General features: G+C 37.4%; 1 protein-coding gene across 1 annotated transcript in view; it reads left to right on the plus strand.

Annotated features, from left to right (window-relative positions):
• The first annotated feature begins 261 nt into the window (after nt 1-261).
• The window catches only part of PPP2R3B (protein phosphatase 2 regulatory subunit B''beta), a 44,596-nt gene continuing 23,551 nt past the window's right edge, over nt 262-21,306 (plus strand). The window contains exon 1 of the mRNA XM_062487846.1: nt 262-606. Coding sequence (XP_062343830.1) covers nt 262-606 — 345 coding nt within the window. The remainder of the gene's footprint in view (nt 607-21,306) is intronic.

The raw sequence follows: 21,306 nt of genomic DNA on the forward strand, positions 1-21,306 counted from the left end.
TTACACAGTAGGTTTTTAGAAGAAATTTATCCATTATTTAAAAGAAGTTTTTGGAATTGACTCTGATTTATGGCTTACACCTATGAAGTGTAGCTGAAGTCATGTGTTAAAATATAATACTTCTGTCGGTTTCTTGAGGGAATAATATCAAAACTTTGTTAACTAATGCCTGTGAAATATTGGTAGTCAAGTGGAATATTTATGTGATTGTCAAATATTTACTTTGGGTTTGAACTAACATAACAGGCAAACTGGCAGAATATGTCACCTGGAAAGGTTCTGCAACCTGCGGTGAAAATGAAGGTGGATGAACTCTTTTTGTGCTGGTTGAGTCAGCCTACAACTCAGTTAACACTAAAGGACTGCTTGAGAAGAATCAAGAATAAGGAGAAAACTGAGTTTGGTAACACAGATTCAGGAAGCAGTACAAATGAGAGTTTCACCAGCAAAAATTCCAATTCCAAGCAATGCCTATTAGGAGATACCAGATTGCCTTTGTCTTTCAGTCCTCCTCAGCTTTCTACTACTCTTCCATTGGCGACTCCAACTAGCTCAAGAAGCTCCTCTAATGTTAGAGCAGCACGTCGATCCTCAGGGACCAAAGAAGTAAGTTTGTTTCTTACTAGATTTATTTGTTTAAATGGAACTGACTTTTGTGCTTATGGTATTGGCAAATTATGTAAGTAGTTTTCCCAGAGGAGGTATCAGGAGTAGAGTAAAGCAGCACCACTGAGCATAAAATACCGATGTTTGTGTGTCATTACTGTCAGTGGATAGGTGGCCTAAGCCTCCATAAGATTATCTTGGCTCCTTGCCATCTAATTGTGGATAAATTTAAGTCCTTGTGTTTGTATTCCTTTTATAACATACTGCCTTGACTGCAAGTATTCCTTTGTCTAATGATACCAGGCACTGTTGTTAGTACAAGATTCAAATTTGGCTTCACTGAATCTACATACTGACAAAGTAGTTGTTTTAGTACTGCATGGTACACTCATCACTTCCTTCCTAATGAGCTCTTTATCTTTAACAGACAGTGCCCTCTGTGCAAGGATAACAGCCCTGGCCCCCAACCTGAAATGCTCTTTTTAAGTTTGCAGTTCAGTTCAATCTAGTTTCTAGCCCTTTTCATAAATTGTAAAAACAAAACTGGATAGAAAATGTTGTTGTGACTGACAGAGTTAATTGTTGCTTATGTATGATCAACAACCGTTGAATCATAGAATGGTTTGGACTGCGAGGGACCTTCAACATCATCTAGTTCCAACCACCCTGCCACGGACAGGGACACCTTCTGTTAGACCAGGTTGCACAAAGCCCCATCCAACCTGGCTTTGAACACTCCCAGGGATGGGAGATGCACGGCTGCTCTGGGCAACCTGTTTCAGTGTCTCACCATCCTCACAGTAAAGAATTTGAATTTATTCTTAATATTTGATCTACACCTGCCATTTCCCAGTGTCCCGTCACTACATGCCCTTGTGCGAAGTCCCTCTCCAGCTCTCTTGTTGGTCTCCTTTAAGTACTGGAAGGCTGCTCTAAGTTCTACCCATAGGGGAACAGTTAAGTAAGTTCTCCAGGGGGACCAACCCCAACTCTCTCAGCCTGTCTTTTTTGGCAAGGTACTGTGGCCCTGTGTTCATCTTTGTGACCCTCCTCTGGACTCGCTCCAGCAGATCCTTGTCCTTCTTATGCTGAGTACCCCAGAGCTGGGCACTTCAGCTGGGGTCTCACCAGAGCAGAGTAGAGGGGCAGAATCACCAACCTTGCCCTGCTGGCTGGCTGACTTTGATGCAGCCTGGGACACAGTTGGCTTTCTGGGTCATGTTGCTGGGAAATGTTGAGCTTTCCATCCAGCAACATCTTCTACCTAGGAGCTCCTCTCCCCACCTGGCCTGCTTTTTGGCTTGGGATTTCTTTGTCCCAGATGCAGGGCCTTCTGCTTGACCTCTCTGAACTTCATGACATTGATAAGGACTTCAAAGAGTTATGCTGTTTATGCTATAGGACTATAAATTCATATATTTTAATACTTGAAAATTCTAAGAGGTTGTAGCTCCCAATTGCTCTACATAATTTGGTATCTAATGTATTACAGTGTCCAGACCTGGTATCCCAAGGAAGCCTGCTCAGTTGGGTAAGGGTGGAAAGTATGAAGCTGGGATGTTTAACAGTATCAGTTATTTGTTTGTTCTTGATATGCATTGAGTGTCTAGACTAACCCTTTAACCCGCAGGAGTAACAGCATGACTCTTTTGCACTTAAACATTTAATCTGAAATGACCTCTTGGCTTCATAAATACTGACTTTCAAATCTGTTTTGACAGCTTTTTAGCTCCAAAACACCACATGTCCGGTCTAGTGTCTGGCTGGATTGACTTTACAATAATGAGGACTTGTATTTATGTATAATAACCAGCCAGACAGCAGGGCATGGTGATTGATTTACTTTTGTTGTTGTTCACAGTATTCCTCTTCTAGTGAAATGCAGAAAGTCAGTCAGCAGATGCTCACTTTATTCTTGTATCAGATAAAAGCAAGCAAATGAAGAGTTTCCAGTAAAACCTAACCCGTACATTGTAATTTCTCTTCATGAGTCTTGGTTGATTGCTTGAAGTAAATCCCATAAAGAAGAACTAGAAGAGATAAATTAAGAATAACATCCTTGACTTAATTGGAATTGTTTGTGTAGTGCTGAGAGAGAGCATAGAGGGCTTAGGTTGTTGGTTGCTTGAGTAGTTTGGGGAGGGGGAATTTCTAAGCAATGAGAAATTTATTTATAGCTTTACTATTCAGGTGAATGGAATCTTCATCCAAAAGTTTTTTTAATCTCTAAGTGTAAATTGCATTTGCAGCTGGCATCAACTCTTAAGTACCACCAAGAATTGTGTGTTCTGCCATGACAATGTATTTTCTCTTAGAAAGCACAATGTGCTAAGTGAAACCCCACTTTCTTCCACAAACTACATCATGCAGTGTCAAAACTAATGCATCTGCTGTTCTGAATATTTCTCAGATCAAGCCACAATGGTTTTTCCTACCTCGTATGAGTTTTAAGTAAGTTTGAGGTCCTCATCTTGTTTCTGTAACAGGAAGAAAATATTTCAGATACTAGACCTACAGTATGAGCTAATACAGATTTAAATTCTAAATAGCAGTCCTAGAAAATGGTGAAAGTTAATGTGTTGAGCTCTGTGTGCATGAGGGTGTTATTAGGAAAAGGCTTTTACATCCAGCCATCAAGAGCTGGAGAATTATTTCTTTTTGGACTATATAAGTCAACTTAAAGTTTAATAAGATGTTTATTGTGCACTGGAAGTCTCATAAGGCAGTCTCATACAAGCAGTTAACTTACTTTGGCATGATACATTTTCAGTATCACTGAGCTAAATCACGTCATTTTATTATGGGTAAGGCTGCTGTATGCCTTTTTTCTGTTTCTTAAATGTTCCTGCAAGTTTTTTGAAGTGCACCAAACAATAAAGCTGATAAAGCATTCCATACTTAAGTAATTACCAGGAAGTAAACATGAATGTGTAGGAAAACAGCATTTTCATGCTACAGGTTTCTGTAGTTAGTGAAACAAGTTAGTCCACTTGTTAGTGAAACATGTTTTTCTGAATGGGAAGCATTCTTAGTTAGAATCTAATTAGATATGTAGTCTTTGATACTTTAAACAGTAGCATATGAACAAAAATAAGTTGGTGTGCTGATGACAACCATTACATAGCATTAAAAGTACTGTAGCTGTCAGCTATTGTATTCAAGGAGATTTTTGTTTTTTACAGACATTAGCTTGTAGTTGAAGCCTTCGGGTTACACTTCTATCCAAAATCCAGAGGTTGCTGTGTATTTTGCTGAAACATGAATGTCTTGTCAGAAGAGAATTTGCTGTCTTTCAAGGTAGTTGAAGCCCTCCCCGATGAGCAAATCAAAAGTACTTATTCCAGTAATGAAAGAACATACATGGTCTTGATGGAATTTTTTTCATCTGGACAGGTCACTTAAAGCCATGTTAAGAGTAAACTATTGACTTAATCCAAATGCGCATTTTAAAATCTATTCAGGACTCTGCCATGAAAATTCATCTTTCGGTGTGTTTTAGTGTAAATGCAAATGAAACGGTTTGTTTAGGGATTGTTTTGGCTTTTTCCTTTACAGGTGGTACTTTGCTTTGCTTGTATGGTGTCATTTACAGTGAGGTGGATATCTGACTGTGCTCATTGTATAAGCATGGTAATTGCAAAATTCTGGTCACTTTGGTTATGTGCTGTGAAGTGCTTGCTATTCTGCAAGTAGGCCTGTGATTTGTCTGTATTATGTTACTGCAAATAACAAATATTTAGAGACATAAAAAAAAAATTGTGTTCAAGTCTTAAATATTATCTGAGTGTATTGTTGAAGAAATTCTAGAGTTGTAACTTTCAAACTTGAAGGATAGCTATTGTAGATTTCTTCTAACCCTTATCACTACTTTACATTGATTTAAGTGTTTCTGGGACTCTAGATTATCTTCAACACATGGGGTGTACACAGTTGTACACTGTTCATCACATTTTCAAAAATGCTAATCCTCAAGGCATAAAAGGTGCCACTGGCAAGATGTTTAATCCTAACCAGCTGGTGTGCAAGGTATCTGGGGAAGCATTTCACAGAATTCCCTATGGGTATTTTGTGGGATGGTGGTACAGAGAGAATGTGATAGAATCAGAAATACTTCAAAGTTATTTTCCATTTCTCTGCAGGGTCAACTTTTGTTATAAAGGTGCTGTTCCTTCTTGTAGTCCTGTGGCAAGTAAAGTTAATTTTCTGCCTATTTCTGTAACTTTTTTTTTTCCTTCTTTAATATATGACTACTTAGCTTTTCTTTTTACCATGAATAACATTCTTGCCAAATGTTTGTAAGCAGTTACTTGATTTAAACATAGTGGTACTGCCTCAATCCGTTTTTGTTTAAAGGGAGGCTAGAATGAAACCTTTTAACATTGACTGAAATCTGAATAACACCTAACAGTTGCTTTTTGAAACAAATTAATTCTGAAGGCTTGAGGTAGAGGGCAGCTGGGCTGATAGCATCATCTTGTGAGGTGTCAGCATCCGAATTGCTGCCTGGTACAGGTTCATACCAGAAGCACTGTTGACTCCAGAGTCTGGGCTGTGTGAGCTGTGTCAGCATTGCTCTGCACACCAGGTTGCGCTGTGTGGTCTAACACAGCACTCCCTAACTCTGTGTCATGCAAAGATAGTGTTAGTGGTGCCATGTCCTGTCACTAAGTGGGGAGGATGGTGGACCTGGCTTTCAACTGAAGCCCGTGACTTAAAGCAAGACTGTAAATAACCTGATATCAAACTGATGTACTTTTACAATGATAGCAGGGTACTATGAAAGATGTCAGCATTAGTGTGATCTCAGTAAAGCTCCTTCTATGGTGCCAACAAAGGAAAGGCAGCCAAAAGTTCATATTAAGGTCTGGAAGAGTGCAGCTAGAGGTGTTTCTATAAAATCATTATTGGTTTTGAGTGAGATGACATAATAGTAATCAGCATAAGCAGCACTGGTAGTATGTCATAAGCTTTGCTGAATAGCTTGGAATAGAAGAACATTATCCTGATTAGAGAATTAACTGTTCTTTATATTTATAATTGAGAAAGTGAAAATTATTCACTGTTGTAAGGTTTTGATAGTGCTCCTTATTCAAACTGTATATGCCAGGGTAGCAAGATAAATTTTACTTTTGTTAGCAGTTATATTTGTTTTGTTCACTCTTTGTGCTTGATTAAAAAAAGTAGTGAACTTTTGTCCTCTTTCAAAGTGGCAGTTGCACTTGCGTCCCACTGGGCGTAAATGCTGTCATATTTTTTACATGCTGCATCCAGTCTTAGGAGTTTTTGGCATTTCTAGTACTGAGAAATGGAATTCAGAATTGTGTAGCGCTCCTCAAGTTTGAGGTTCATCTGAATCCTGGCACAGGACAATTAAAATTAATTCGATTTTGAATTATTACATTTATTAATCACAGTAACTCCTTTGGGACTAACTGACACTTAAAAGCAAACCCAAAGAAGTTCAAAGCTATATGGTCATAGCTTACTGATCGTTACTTCCAGTTGCTTCTCTGTCCAATCTTTCAAAACAGGTAAACTTAATTATAGTTTTACATCAGTATTTAAATAGTGCATTTTTTAATGGGTGATTAATCTGTGAGGAAATTGGAAATTAGGAATTGATGTATTTTTTATTTTTTTTAGCGATGCTTGAGAACCTCTTCATATGCCTTACATTTACTCTGTCAGCAAGAAATAAACTTGAGGCCAAAAGTATGTATAGGCTTACTTCAGTATAAAATGATAAATGCTCATCCAGTGAGCTACTTTTTCCACTGTTGCACCTAGTCAACGGCTGCACAGGATTTTTCAGCAAGCCATGTTATGAGAAAAATCTTCAAAATGCCAGTGGTAAAATCAGATTACCGAGTTTTGGCCAGTTAAGAGGTTTTGCACATACAATTGTCTTAAAGTTGCCTTGCTTTCATTGAATCTAAATTGTTGTATTGATTCAAGAAGATACTAATTAAGCATACTCATTGTTTTTCAGTCAGCAACAAATAGTTACTGACTTTAGTGTCTTAAGTGTGGCCTAATATGTAAATAACTCATTTGTGTTGGGCTGTTCATGTGATCTTTGTTTTCCAGTTAACCACATGGTTCCAGTGTCTTGGTAACTAAGATTAATTTGTATTCTGTGAACAAAAGATGCAGCTTAAAATATCACTACAGTGACCAAGAGGTGTTTTTAAAAGTGTATTCCAGTACTTAATGTTAGATGTGCCCCTTTTGCATAGCAATCATGTAAAAAATAGCTAGAAACTGTAGAGCCACCCATGTACTGCTTCTTGACCACAGGTATTGCAGGAATGATGAGCTCTTGGGATATGTCGCATTAACCTTGTGCAGGCTGTTTAGTTTCATTTCATATGGAACTAGCCTTGCATATTTGTTCTATGCAGATCTTACTAGTAACTTTGGCTGATTTTGGGTTAAGTGAGATGAGCTGGAAGTCTGAAAGAGAGATGTCCATAAAGTTTGCATGAGAAAATGTAGGAGGAAACACTGAGTGGGTGCCGAGGAAATCCTTGCTAAATATTTGCAAGATGTGCTTAGTGTGAATTAGGTTCTATTTGACCTTCTTGAGGAAATAAGGCTTGTGGAACTTATCAAATGGCTTGACTTGATCAAGTTTTTTTTGATTCAGCAGAACCAGGAGAACAGTTTCTAATGAGTTGTATTCCTTTAGAAGCTAGATTTGTATTAATAAGCAATAAATCTTCTAAATTTTGTAAGCATTTCTAATAGATATGATCATTACTACTATGCAAATAATAATCCTTGTGGCATACTTTACCAAAATATAAAGCAAACTATTTGGAATTATGCACTATTGAAAACAATTATGAGCTAGATTATTCTTCCAACTGCTGAATCTTTGTGAATAGTCATCATTTACAGCAAATACTGTCTCCTGTTGTAACATCAGATTTTAAACAAAAGATCACTAATTTTCTTCTCTTTCTTGCTTTTAACACACTAAAAACACCACCTGAAATTTTGACTACTTGCTTATTTATCAAGTGACAAATTGACACTTAGTATTTTAGAAAGATTTTTCTAGAATGTTTGAAAAAATATATAAATTTTGCATAAAGACTTGGAGTAATGGGGATTGGAGGAAAGTCAGGAGTACTGTTCCTGTTTTGGTGATGTATATGTGGTGTTCTACCTCCATAAGATGTCTAATATCTTGGGTCCTTTTTCTTCATGTGTAGTGATTGCCCTGTTAGTTATTCTGAAAGCTGAAGTTCATGTGGTTACCAATGACCACCTTCTTTCCTTGCTTTGTCCTTTGGCACTGTACCCTGCTTGCAGTTTTGGAGGCGCACAGCTTTCCGTTTAGTTTTGCAGAAATCAGTATAGTTTCTGTTGCCTCCATTTCCTGTATCAGCAATGATTTCAGACTGGTACAAGAACACAGTGGTATTAGATTAAGGCTTCACAGAAGTTCTCTCAGAAATCCTGGTTTTGGTCGGTAAATTAGAAATTTGTGATTTTACTGACAGGCTTGTAGGACAAAGTTTATGTCTTAAGCTTCCCAATTTGTTGGTTTTGTGTTAAGATCTTCAGGGAGGGAAATCTCAAGCAAAATCAAGCAAGCAGCTGTTGTGCAGTTGTCACTGACTCAAAATTATTTTCTTGTGATTTCAGGGACTAAATTACATGTCAAGTTAACCTCTGATGTTGGTTTTAAAATTGTAATTTTTTTCACACACCAATCATTCTAGTCTGGGAAAAGATGTTTTTGAAAGGATTAATTGAAAAATTCAATTAATATCCAAAAGATGGAAGTACTGAACAGCTTATATGATGTTTGAACAAATTGCTGAACAGTTATAAAAATGTCATTCATATTCTTATTACCAGAGTATTCTGTCAACTTGTCAACTTCTACATTAAGGTGATAAAATGTAAATAATACTGATCTTGAAATTACTAAATACCCAAAATGTGTGACTTTGAAAAGCTCCATAATACATATCATTAGACTTGGTTGTAAAAGTTGCTGTCCGTTATAGGAAAATCTGTGGCATTCTGAGTCAGCCTGAACTGATACTTCATTTCAACCTAATTCTGCCATTCAGAGGCTTACAGTGGTAAAGTTACAGGTGCATCTATTGTGGACTGTAGCTTTATCTGTGCATAGTCTCTGTAGCATCATGGTTCTCCTAAAATGTAAAAACACAGCATCTTATTAGAGGAAATATGACTTTAATTTCTGTAATCCATACTAGATTTTTGCTTGCATCTTTCTGTTTTTAATACTGACCTCATCAGCATCACTTTGGGTGGTCCTGGTTTTCCTGATCTGATGAATCTGAAGAGTCATCTAAAGATTGTGAGTAGTAAATAGACTCCATCTGCAAAGCTATTCCAATGACCCTTTTCCCTTAAAATTTCAGTTTATGCTGTACACAAATAAATAAAATGTGTAGTGATTTTTTTAAGATGGCAGAGAACATGAGAATTGTTCTAAAGATATGTAAACCATTCATTTATTGTCAGGCATTGGTTTTATAACTTCTAGTATTGATGCTTGCCGAAGTTAGTCTGTCAGATGCAGTTAACAAACTGAAAAAGGCCCTTGCTCTGTCTTTGGAGTCCAGACTGTGTAATCATAGCAAGGTGAAATGTATCTTATCACAGTTGTAATCTGATAATTGCCCATGCCTGGTGTTCATACATGGCTTACTTATGGTAATGTGCAGAAAATCTGATCAGCCCCTCCTTCCTGGCCTCCCAACATAACTGCACATCTGGCATCTAACTGCTGTCTTTTAACTTAGTCACTGTCTTGCCTCCTAAGAATTTTGGATTCTGTTAGCAGCTGTGGAAAGAACTGCCAGGCATTGTTCAGTCTAATCCAAGACTACTGGAAACTTTAAATAATCATTCAAGAAGGCATTTACATGCAATACTTCCCATTCTGATGGGGAGGCATTGCATCCTAAAAGAAAAAATATTGTGTCAAGCCCCAGATGCACATGAACTCCTTTCCAAGACCAAAGGATCAGTTTCTTCTTGTGAAGGTAGATTTGTTAACTGCACAGTGTCAACATTCTAGCAGGTCATCGGTATGTCATACTCCAGCAGCACTGTCCATGACTTTAAAGCAATCAGTTTCCATGACTGGTTGTTGAATAGGAGCCTAATAACTTGATTCCTTCTCCTATGTACACACTGTACGTATTAGCTCCCTTGGGTTTTGTGAGTGTACTGCTAAAAGGGATGACTTTTATCCAAATGAGAGTTAGGGATGGATAGTATACTTCGTTATTCTGTTCAGCTCCCAAGTGCATTGTCCTCCTGTTCTCTTTTCATGCACAGCAGTTACAAATGGGAAGTTGCTAGCAAGAAATTAGTTTCAGGATCTTTCAGTGTAGCAAAGGCCAGGTATGGACTATCTGGTTTAAAGTAATTCTTGATAACATGAAATTATAGTGATTGTCTAGTGACAATGTTTTGTGGGGGGGGGGGGGGGGGGTGAAGAAAAAAGAATGTTGCATTTCAGGGTTGTTTGGTTTGGGTTTGCTTCTTTTCTTAGTACAGCAAAGAATTGCTTTTTTTTGTTTGTTTGTTTTCTCGTATATTTATGTACTTCTTTGTTTTCCTGCCTCATAGTAACTGTGTTTTAGCAACTGTGTTTTAGTTAGCTGGTTGACTTCTTGTATATCTTCCTGAACTATTTGTTTTTGCTAGTGCCTTCTTTCCGCTTTAAACCTTTGGAATATATCTTTAATACTATGTTGGTAGTGTGATTCTGTGTTAGTCATGCTGTTACTTTTTTTCTATATTGAAAAGGTGCCACCTTGCCATACTTCTCTTTACTGCTGTGTTCTGTGTTCCTAACTATTAAGTTACTTTTGTAAAGGGTTGCACTAGTTGCATAACAGCCCTTTACATCTCCAAAGCAGCCAATGTAACAATTTTCTTTCCACAGTTAACCCAGTAGTCCTTCCTAATTTTCTGTGCCATCACAGGCATGGATGACAGATGCTATTGGGTTCCATGCTGTTGCCATTGGGCTTGGCTGTTCAGCCTTATTTAAACTTCTACTGAAAGCCAAACAGGCTTTCTGTCATCTTGGCTTACATTTTACTGGGTTAAAGATTAGACTCCAGGAACTAAAGTTTTTATATGGCTGAAAATTTTCTTGGGGGTTTACTGTAATGCTGGGATGCTTTTTCCAAAGACTTGAGGTTACATCCACTTAATCTTTTAAGACGTTAATATACTGCTGCTATGTGCTTCTGACAAGAAATTCTGGTTTGATAGGCAAATAGTTAAGGGTTTTTTTAAAGTAGTGTTCAAGACTGTATTTCCTCTGCCAGGAAATACCCAGAATATTGTGTTATGTTGTATTATTTTTGTTTGTTCAGATATTTGTTAAAGTGGTAGACTCTTTGGCCACAGTCCCTTGAGTCCAATCCATTCATAGTGTGTATCTTTAGCTTTGGAAGGAATCTCTGAGCATGCATCTTCCCCTCTGTTTGTTTATCTAGCTAATAATAAGCTGCCAGGATACTTGAACAGCTTCGTGGCAGGCACCCAGACCTTCACCCAGCAAAGGATTTTGCCTTAGCTTTCACTGGAGAGAATTTGGGTCTAGAATAAATGCAAGGCTACACTTGAACACTTCCAGCTCCACTGGGAGAAAAGCTGACTTTCCCTTTACCCTGTGGTTAATTAATGACTGAAAAGGTTAAAACAGATCTTGGGCGATTCATGGCCACATTGCTTTATAAATGCTCAGTCTCATTGAATGTGGCAATACAAGCCCTTTTTCCATTTAGATGGTGAAAAGGATGTGAGTAGTAGCTGCCACTGTACCTAAGTATATTCAATTGCATGGATATGGTTCATATATTGTAACCTGTGAATAACAAATATCCAGGTATATGAACCACCACTAGGTTGGAAACTGTAGTGCTGAAACGTATTAAGCTATGGGATTGACTTGGAGCAGTGAAATAATACTATGATAAAGCAGTGCAGAATATTCAAAATACTGAACCTGATTTACTGGCTAAGATATGATAGAATCTATGTTCTGTTTGAATAAAGGAGGGGAATACTCTCTCCAAAATGGGGTTCAGAATGTTTCTTTGTTACTGAGGCTCCTTCAGCAGGTTCAGGAGCTCCTGGCCTTTTAGGTTCCAGACTGGCACTTCACTCCTTTAGGTTAGCTGTCCATGTGACAGTTCATCATCTTAATGACAAAATACAGCCAACAAATAAGACAGTGAATGTAGCAGCAAATGGGAGTGCATCACCTAGTTGAAAGGGATGAAAATAGAAAGCAATTTAAGTGAGAAGATACCTTTCCTTACCTCAAGTAAGGCCTGTTCTGCCTAACCTGTAACACAATCTGCCTTGCAATACAACCTTCCTGACCTTCCACATTTTGGTCTGGAATGGCTGTCTGTTGCCAGAGTAGGATTCCTCTCCTACTCTAACACCTCAGTCCTTCATCTCAAGTTCCAGGCATGCTGCTGTTGTGTACTGCATGCCCAGTTTTCTGTTGACTTCCCTGTGGCCAAGGTTTATCCCAGGTTAGTTGATTTAGTCTTCCTAAAAGTCAGTGAGTGACAGCCAGATTTGCTCAATGCAGTTGGATAGTCTGGTCATGCCAACCACAACATGTCTGACTCTTGCCTTGTCAATTCCTTTCTTGTTCTCCCACTTCCGAAAGAAATAAATATCTTCATAACAAGTTGCAATAAAGAAGCAGGAGGCGAGGACAGGACTGGATACTAAATTAAAACCAAGAAAGCAGGGGCTTTGTCATCATAACAGTGTATGATAAACTAAAAAAGCATCCAATTAAGACAAATCATCTTTCAATTGTACTTTTTCATAGTTTCCTTTTCTTAATTGAACAAGGATATTTACTGTGGAGTTTTAATACAGTGTTACATTATTGAGTGGCTAAATGGGGCTAAAGGTTACATGGGAGTAAAATAGTGCCATCCAGCAAAAGAAATCTCTGATGTAGTGGTGAAAGACTTGTTTTGGGCTGTATACATCTTTGTGTAATCAGAAAAATGGCCTTATTTAAAGTAGGAGGGATGAAATCAGAGTAGGATTGGCCAGGTCTTTCCTTTTACTCTGTTAGTAACTAAACTTGTGCATGACAAGGTATGGATAATAAATAGCCGACACCTCTATCTTAAGAGAATTTGGAGGTGCGAACAGTATTCACAGCTTGGAATAGTAAGAGATGCCAATACTCATAACTGTAATGCTGACATCTGAAAAAAAATTCAACCAAAACAGCAGCGTTTTGTAAAGATTCCCATGATAAAGGTACATCCATTTAAAATGTGAAAACTCTACTAGTTGTAAGTTAATGTACCTAAAACTGTAAAAGAGAAGGAATTGAAGGTCACTTCAATTTTCACAGGAGCTTATTCTCACATTTCTATTTCCATGAGGAATATTGATGTGTACTGAAACTTGGCCTCACCACCCCTTTAAAATGTATTTGAGATTCAATACATTGAAAATAGATGGTAGTGGAGTCTAACTTTAATGCTAGCAAAATGTGACAGGTATGCAATTTAGTACATAGATGTTAATGTTTGTAAAACTATTTAGGAGAAAAAAGTATCCTGACAATTTTTTTCAAATGTTGTGACATCATTTGTATTTCTAATGTAACCTTTTGGTAAAACATGATTTATAGCAGTATGTCAGTGTGGTAATATTAGCTTCATTTCTGCTATGGCTTTCCATCTTAACACTCAAATTTTTAGGTTCTTGCAGTACAGTAACCTAGATATAGGTTAATGTAAAAAAAAAAGTATTTATTTATTATGTGAGCCATTCTGAAAGCCTGTCTAATGCCTTTTCATTGCCTTCATTTTCCCAGTGTAATAAGGTTCCCACTAAAGGACGAAAGAGTTTAAAAGGAATTAATTGCTGTGTAATAAGCCTTATCCTTCTGAGGTAATTCATTGAGGCTAGACAGTGAGTGTTTTGTGACAGAAGGGAAAGCTGAGGGGGATGGGAGGAGGAAGCTAGAAAAAAAACCACGACTGGCCTCTCTGCATTCCTGTAGGGCTTGCCTTTTTTAAAATTGGAAGCTGCTTTTATAAATGCTCCTCCAAACACGGTTTTCATTTTCCATACTGTCTCATTTAGACTTTGGAATGCCTGGATGAAAGGGCAGGCCCCCAAAGTGACTTCCCAATCTGTTTTTGCAATTCCAGCCAAGTTCCCTCTAATGTATGGAGCGGGCAAAGTTGAGCTGACTCTTATAGTATCACAGAACTCGGGTGCAGCTGCTGCTTTAAGCAGCACTGTGTGATAATACAACAGCTCTGCTATTTACTGGGACTCAAGTGCCTGGACTGGCACACAGAGACATTATATGAAATCCGAAAGCATGAGGATAAAGGAGATTTCTTTGCGACAAGATCCTGATCTAAGAAAGGAGTTGGCATTGCTAGCTCGAGGATGTGATTTTGTTTTACCTTCTAGATTCAAGAAGAGACTGAAAGCTTTTCAGCAGGTTCAGGTTTGTCTTTGTTTTTACACAATTAAGTTATCATTGTCAATTGTACCTTTGTAGTCACTCAAACTGCAAGCTATACATGGAAACTTACTAAACTAGTAGGGTTTTCATAATCTGTTCCATATATGATAGTTTCTTCTGTGTTTAAAAGACTGTTGAGAGTTTGCTGGAGCACATAGCTCAGCTGAAGTACAATGTTTGCACAGAGGTATATGCCCTGAAAAATTGGTGCGTTTAATGCTGTTAGACTTTTAAAGATTGTTTTCTGTAACCTGCATAATTGTAATCTACATGCATTTCCCCAGGGGGTTTAATTTCCCTCTTATGAGAACTGGGCATATAAAATATAGGCTGTAACTTTACTAGCTCAAACAATATGATTAAAAAGTGCTTTCATGCTTGTATGATGATCCTGAATTCCTTTAGATTATTTTGTACATTTTATTTGGATGCGATCAGTTGTTGCTGCTTGGTTCACATGTGTAGTTCTGCTGTTTTGTAGCAGTTAAAGCTACGATTTTAAAATGTGCTTAAAATTGTGAATAGAAGTATTTGAAAAGTAAAATCAGTAGGAAAACTACTTAACATAAATGTTCAAGGAGACTTGTGATCTCTTGAAGTGAGAATGTGTACAATGTTTTTTAAGAAACTGAAATTTGGTATTTCTTTGAATACTCTTTAAGACGTGGTATCTGAAAGTATTCACTTTGACCTTACCTCACCCTCACTTCTAATTCATATAGTAAAGGTGTGTCAGTGAAAGCATGTGTGAATTTTTTTTCCCCCTTTTTTAATTAAGAGAAGTTTAGCAGTTGAAAAAAATTACATTAACTTAGAATTTCTGGCATTGTTAGTTATTCTAAATATAGCTTGCTACTTAATTTTGAATTCAGTGCACTAATGTCCCTTTCAGGTGACCTTCAAGAGAGGGACATAGAGCCCTATGACCCTAAGAATGTACTAGCCTTCTGTCTTCTATATGATTATTTAAAATTTGTTTTAAGTGATCTTTATAAGCAAGGTTTACTCCTTTGTGCAGAGCAGAGTGCCAGTGTGCTGGTTTATACCATTCAGCATAGACATGTGAGTGAAAAGGATTTTTGACTTGCCTTCTGTGCTAAACTGGAGACAGGTAAGAGAACTTGTTGACTAGGGACAGCAGGAAGATAAAATACTGTCTTAATTGCCCAAAAGTAGTAATAGCAGTTAATGTTTAGGCACCTCGGAGGAAGAGGCAAGTTTAGTCCAGTCATGGCATCCTGTTGTAAACAAACACAGCATTACCTTGTGTGGTGCCCCTTAACTTGATCTGTCTTTCATCGAGTGATAGTTGGATCACTTGTACTTTTACAGGGCCTTTTTATGGTGACCTAGAAAACATCTCAGTGTAGTATAGTTAAGCATACCTCCAAGCTACTAACTACTTTAGAAAACAGCTTGTCTAATCTGTAGTGCTTTTTTTCTGTTTTAGGATGCTGCTGGCTATAAACTTACAGTGGAGACAATAAGTAAATATTTTTCATTTTTAACCAGTCTTGCACTTCCTGTGTAAATGGCAACTGTAGAATAATGTATGATAAATGACTTAATTACAAAATTCTTTGGGAAAAACAGAATTAATAGGAGTATAAAACTAGAATATGAGGTCTGTTGTTGCTCAGTTTGATATAAAGTATTTTATATTAAGTATATTTTTAGGTGGTGGTTTGCTTTGACTTCATGATTTTAAGGACACCTTTTTGGAAGTATCATCAAAAACTAAATACGGGTGCTAGTAACTGTTGATACAAAAGATAGGTATTCTTTACCTGCCATTTTATGTTAATGTTAATTACAACTTATCCTCATAGGTTAGGTGTATTTCAAAGAATAGCTATTATCACCTACATAATCATTGAAGAAATGTCATGTTAAAGACTGCTTAGAGATTTTGTGGAATAACTTGTAACAAAACTTTATCACTTCAGTTGCTAAGCTTTGTTGCTTTTGGAATTTGCAACCTCCTGTTCCACTGTGTAGGCTTTCAGACACAACAGTTCATGAATATGATGTAAACTTGGAATGCTAAAATCAAGCAGAAATTCTTCCATATATCTACTACAATCTTGTAATTTTATAATTTGTTAAACAAATTACATTCTCTTTAAGAAGTTTGTGCTATTAAAACTAGCATCTTAAAATAAAAAATGAGTAATGGTGGTGGATGGTGAAATAACATGTGGCTCAGAATCTGCTCTGAGGCAGGTTGGAATGACTGGGTCTTCTAGAGGTTCCAAGAATTCTAAGGCAGTGGCTTTTCATATAGGGCCATGTAACTAAATAACCTGTTTAGGTAATCCCCTGTGGTTTAGAAGGGGTGGACATTAGAGCAGAGCACATCAAGTTTCTTGAAAGTCTTTAAATAACCACCAGTGGTGAGGTGGATTGTTCTGGAAAGTGGTAGAATAGGCAATTCCTCAGTTTTCATTTATTGATGAAAATTGAAAGAACCTGAGTAAAGTAAGGCTTTATGGAAAGATGTATTTCTCAAAAGAAATATAAAACAATGCATAACTGTTGAAATGTTCTCTATTACCTGGAGGAGCTAAAGTTCTTAGTAGGTATCTCTGTATAAAATCAAGTAAAACTTCAGTCTGTCTTATCCTGATGTTAATTCCAAGACCAAGATCTTAAGTACTTAACACCTATAGGATATATTAAACTGGAAATACAGAACTTGAAGAGTCTCTGTGTCCACCTTGCTCATCAATTTATCAAACTTTGGAGGGGGAAGAAACTATCAGGTTGACAATTGTACTGGCAACTTAAAGATATGAACTAGAAGGCTGAGTACTGTGTTTTAGCCAACATCTGGTGACATCCAACAATGACAGGTAGGGACTATAAGGAGCACCATTATGCATGCTATATGAGGAAAATATACCTGCAGTTTGAAGCAAAATTAGAATAAAATACATGTGTGTACACTGATGCGCTTATACATTTGTAACTCAGTGTTAGCTGAACTAGGAAAATGGGTATTTTTTGGTACTTTAGAGGCCACATCACCTTACAAAACTGTGGAGTTCAAACTTTAAAACTAGGCCTTTTAGTAAGTCAAATAAATTAATGTTGAATGTAATGATTTTTAAAAAGGAGCTAAAAAAAAGTGTCTGGCATAAGTTTTTAATTAATCTTACCAATGTTAGTGACAGACCTGTGCTAGCATATTTTTGGATACTTTTAATGAATTATACCTTTATATGCTGTGGCTACTGGGTGATTCCTTGGTGTGGTTGTATGCGTCACAACTCTATGTGAGAACGGAGAGCTACTAGTTTCATGGCCACCTGTTAATGATACTAAATGCTGCTTACACATGCTATTTATGTCAGCTGTATGAGAACTATTTCTTCAGCTTCTGTGGTGCCTCACGAGATTGGCTTGCCTTCTGGGTGAAGTAACTTTAGACTTTATCATTTTTACATTCCTTTGTTACCAAAATGTTACATGAATGCTTGTGGCATGTTCAAGACAACAATGAATGCAGAGTCTGTGGGTACTAATGTGTACTGGGCTGGTGTATATTTGTGATGTAGTGCACACAGTGATTCTTTTAGTCATGAAGAGAAGTCTCATTTCTGAGGCAAAACTACTTTCAAAAAATTTAATTGAGGCTGTTGGGTTTACAGCTGTAGTCTCAGAAGAAGGTTGTGTAACAATTACAGGCTTCGGGCACGAGAGCTTTCCTGTTAACATCAGTTTTCTAATTTAACATAATTTGTAGACCTTTTAACACCACAGGGGGAGGACTCAATATTCATTTTTACATAGTACTTTTACATCAGGCACACAAATGCCTTATTAAAGAACACAAGTGTTTGCTGAGAGGGCTGGAGATGGAATACGAATCTCATTCTGAATATAGCTAATAGGTACACTTGATGCTAGCTTGCTGATATAATGCCAGAGTTTAGAACAGAATGAAAATGTATAGGCTGCCCACTGAGACTTAACTAGGTAAGATGAGGTTTTTCATAAATGGTTCCCTGCTAGTGGATTGCCAGATTTCAAGTTCTAGTCTCATAAAAAAAAAACTGCAAGCAAGCTGGTAGATTTTTACCACTTCTGTAATGGAGACTCCTAGTTCAAACATGAAATGTATTGGCTGCCTGTGATAGCAGCTTCTTTACCTGTTCGTGTCTGGTGATAAATCTGTTTCTTTGATTACTACTACAGAAGATGTTTACTGTTTTTATAGAAAAGCTAATATAGTGAAAGTTTGTCACAACTTACTTGCATGTATGATTTAAGATGATTTCTTGTCAGTTCCCTCTGGAGCTAAGTTTTGTGATGCAGCAATTCATACATTGAAGAGTTCAGATGTACTTATTTTTCTGTTGAAATAAAAGATTCACTATTATTTTCTCCATTTTAACTAACATTAGTATGTATGACTGACAGTAGCGCTAGACAGCCTGAAACAGTCCAGCACATGTTCATATAAGATGTCCTTCAAGTTTTACAGGGTAAGAGGGGTAGGAGATTGTGTTCACAATTGTCTAAATCAGAATTTTTCAGGGCATCAGCAGACAGGCAGTTGACAGAATACTTGCTCCAGCTGTTGACTTTGCAGCTTCATAGCAAGGCTGAACTTGGTAACACTTCTTGTTTGAGAGGATTCTTCTTGAAGTCAGTTGCATCTAGTGACTGAAACTTGCTTTGTTGTAAACATGCAACGATAAAAAGCTATTGCAGTGTTTAAGTGGATGTGTGTCTTAGCTGTATGTGCTAGTTTTTATGTTGAACTGAATAGCCTGTCCTGACAAGGGCTGTTTTCTGTAGACAAATGTCAGAATTGCCTTGGGTCTACCTGTCTGTGCCTTGGCTGTGCACAATCAAAATAATCATGTACTAGGAGGAACTTAGCAGCTTGTGCCCTGGAAAGAGTTGGGGAACAGAATGCACTGGGAAGGAATTGAAGAACTGATTTAACCTGTGATCAGAGTATTTTCTGAGGAAGCTGCAACTATGTGGCAAACAGCATATATTAGTGACTGGAATACTTAATTTGACATAATTCATAAAGTATAGCCTGTTTGACAGCAACTTGCAGCACTAGCATTTATACTGGCTAGCAGTGGCTAATATTTTTCCACTACTTTTGTATTATCACAAAATAATAGACTAAATTGTTTCACAGGGTAGATTTTTCTGAAGAATCTTGCTTTTTTCCATTTTATACTGTGTACCCTTTTCCATTTTTACATTGTTAGGGCATGTGAAAGAGCAAATATCTTGACTGGATAAAAAAATGTCATCACTACCAGTAGTAGCAAATTCTCAGAGGAAGCCTCACTCTAGAAGCCTTTTGTAAAAGTTTTGTCAGCTTTGTCAAGTTACCAAGGGATGTGGATTTAATGTAGAAAGGTCTTGTGTTCATGGCTTTGGGTGGCACAGGTAACTATGATCTTCCATTTGGCCCCCACCCAAGAGTTTTCTGCATAAATCCATAAGCTCTTCATACTGCATACTTTTGATATTGAAGCTCTATGTGACTGTACAAAGAAAAGTGTGCAGCTGTGTTTGGAGGTGTTTCTACAGCAATAATGCTTTTGCAATAGCATCTTCCAGTTCCCAGCAGCACTGCATTATTTACTTATGTCAGCTCTACCAAGCTGCAAACTGGGAGAATCCCACTATTTCCAAAATCAGAGTTGTAGAAGAACTTGAGTGAGACATCTGTTAGTGCAGCATATATATTACTGAAAGGGAGGAGATTGGTGCATGTGTGCTATGATGGTTAGGTATGCAGAAGAATGTCAGTTTACCTCAACCTTTATTAACGAGTGAAAATCAGATTTTGACCATTTGAAAGTTTCCCAGTGCTACTTTTGTTTGTGTGTATGTGGTAAGACTTGCCTGTAGTGGCCATTCACAAGTGTTTTTAGTTGAATGTGGTTTTAAATTCAATACCCAAGATGGTAGGTATGGAATGCATTTCATAGTTTCAGGTGGAAGCTTTTTGCTGGATGCCACTGCCTTCTGTCTCTTCCCACATTACAAGTAACATGCTTTCCCAGATTGGTTTGTGTAGATGGTCCAAAGTTTTGCATGGTTTGCTGCAGTGCTGACACTTCAGTGGCTTTTTCTTGAGGGTCACTTTGGCTATTTCAACTTGGCTTGATTAAATTAAAGGGGAGAAGTGTTAATGGTAGTTGTACCATACCTTATGCCTTATAGAAAGACTTTCAAGACTGCTGTACTAAGGGCCACGACTAGATAACTTCATTCAAACTGGATGGGGTGCCTCTTTCCCAGGCTATCACAAAATTAAGAGTACTACTATTTACTCTGTCTTAAGACTTAAAAGAAGGGGAGAAATTAGCTTCATATAGTGAACAGCTTAAAAAAACAGATTTCATTTGTTTTACCTCAGAATCAGAAGTTAGGGTCTTCTTTTTTTGCTGTTACTAGGATCCTTCCTTATGTTACTTCTGACTGCTCTAAACATCACTGAATCTCTTTTGATTTACTTATGGAATTGCTTCATGCTGCAACATGTCAGTGATCCCAAAATGGGACAGCAGTGTATAGCTTTGTCTCTAGAGTAAAGCTGATTTAGCACTGAGGATTAAGATTTGCACTGAACACAAGACCAGATTACCATATACTTTTTTACAGAAATAGACTTGAGACTAAATGGCCAAGAATATGCATAAATGAGATGAGAATGATAGTCCATTTATTTAAAACTGAGTGCGCAACCTGGTAAGCAGGAAGGAGATTTTTCTGGTCAGAATTTGAACACAGGATTGCTAATTGGAACATTGACTGCATTGGGAGAATTGTTGAACCCTGCTCTTGTGCATTAACTCGGGTCACACGTATAAAATTGGAAACAGTGCAGGTTAAAGTATCTCTTTTCTTCTAATGGAACATTGCTAGAATTTTATGGGAAAGTGTCTTAATTTTTCCATTTCCTTCCCCTTATGTAGCATAAATATTGACAGCAGACTAAACTAGATGAATGAAGTTTTCAGACTTAAGTTTAACAGCAAAAGTGAGCTAGTGTGAAACTGCAGCAGGGTTAAAATTAATGGATATTTATCTCTTAATATGGAAGGAAAGAGGAGCAGGTGTGATAAAATTAGTCTCTATAGCCCATCTAAAAACAGCTGCCAGACAGCGACTGAAGAATA

Source organism: Cinclus cinclus, chromosome 2, assembly GCF_963662255.1.
Source record: "Cinclus cinclus chromosome 2, bCinCin1.1, whole genome shotgun sequence".
Lineage (NCBI taxonomy): Eukaryota > Metazoa > Chordata > Aves > Passeriformes > Cinclidae > Cinclus > Cinclus cinclus.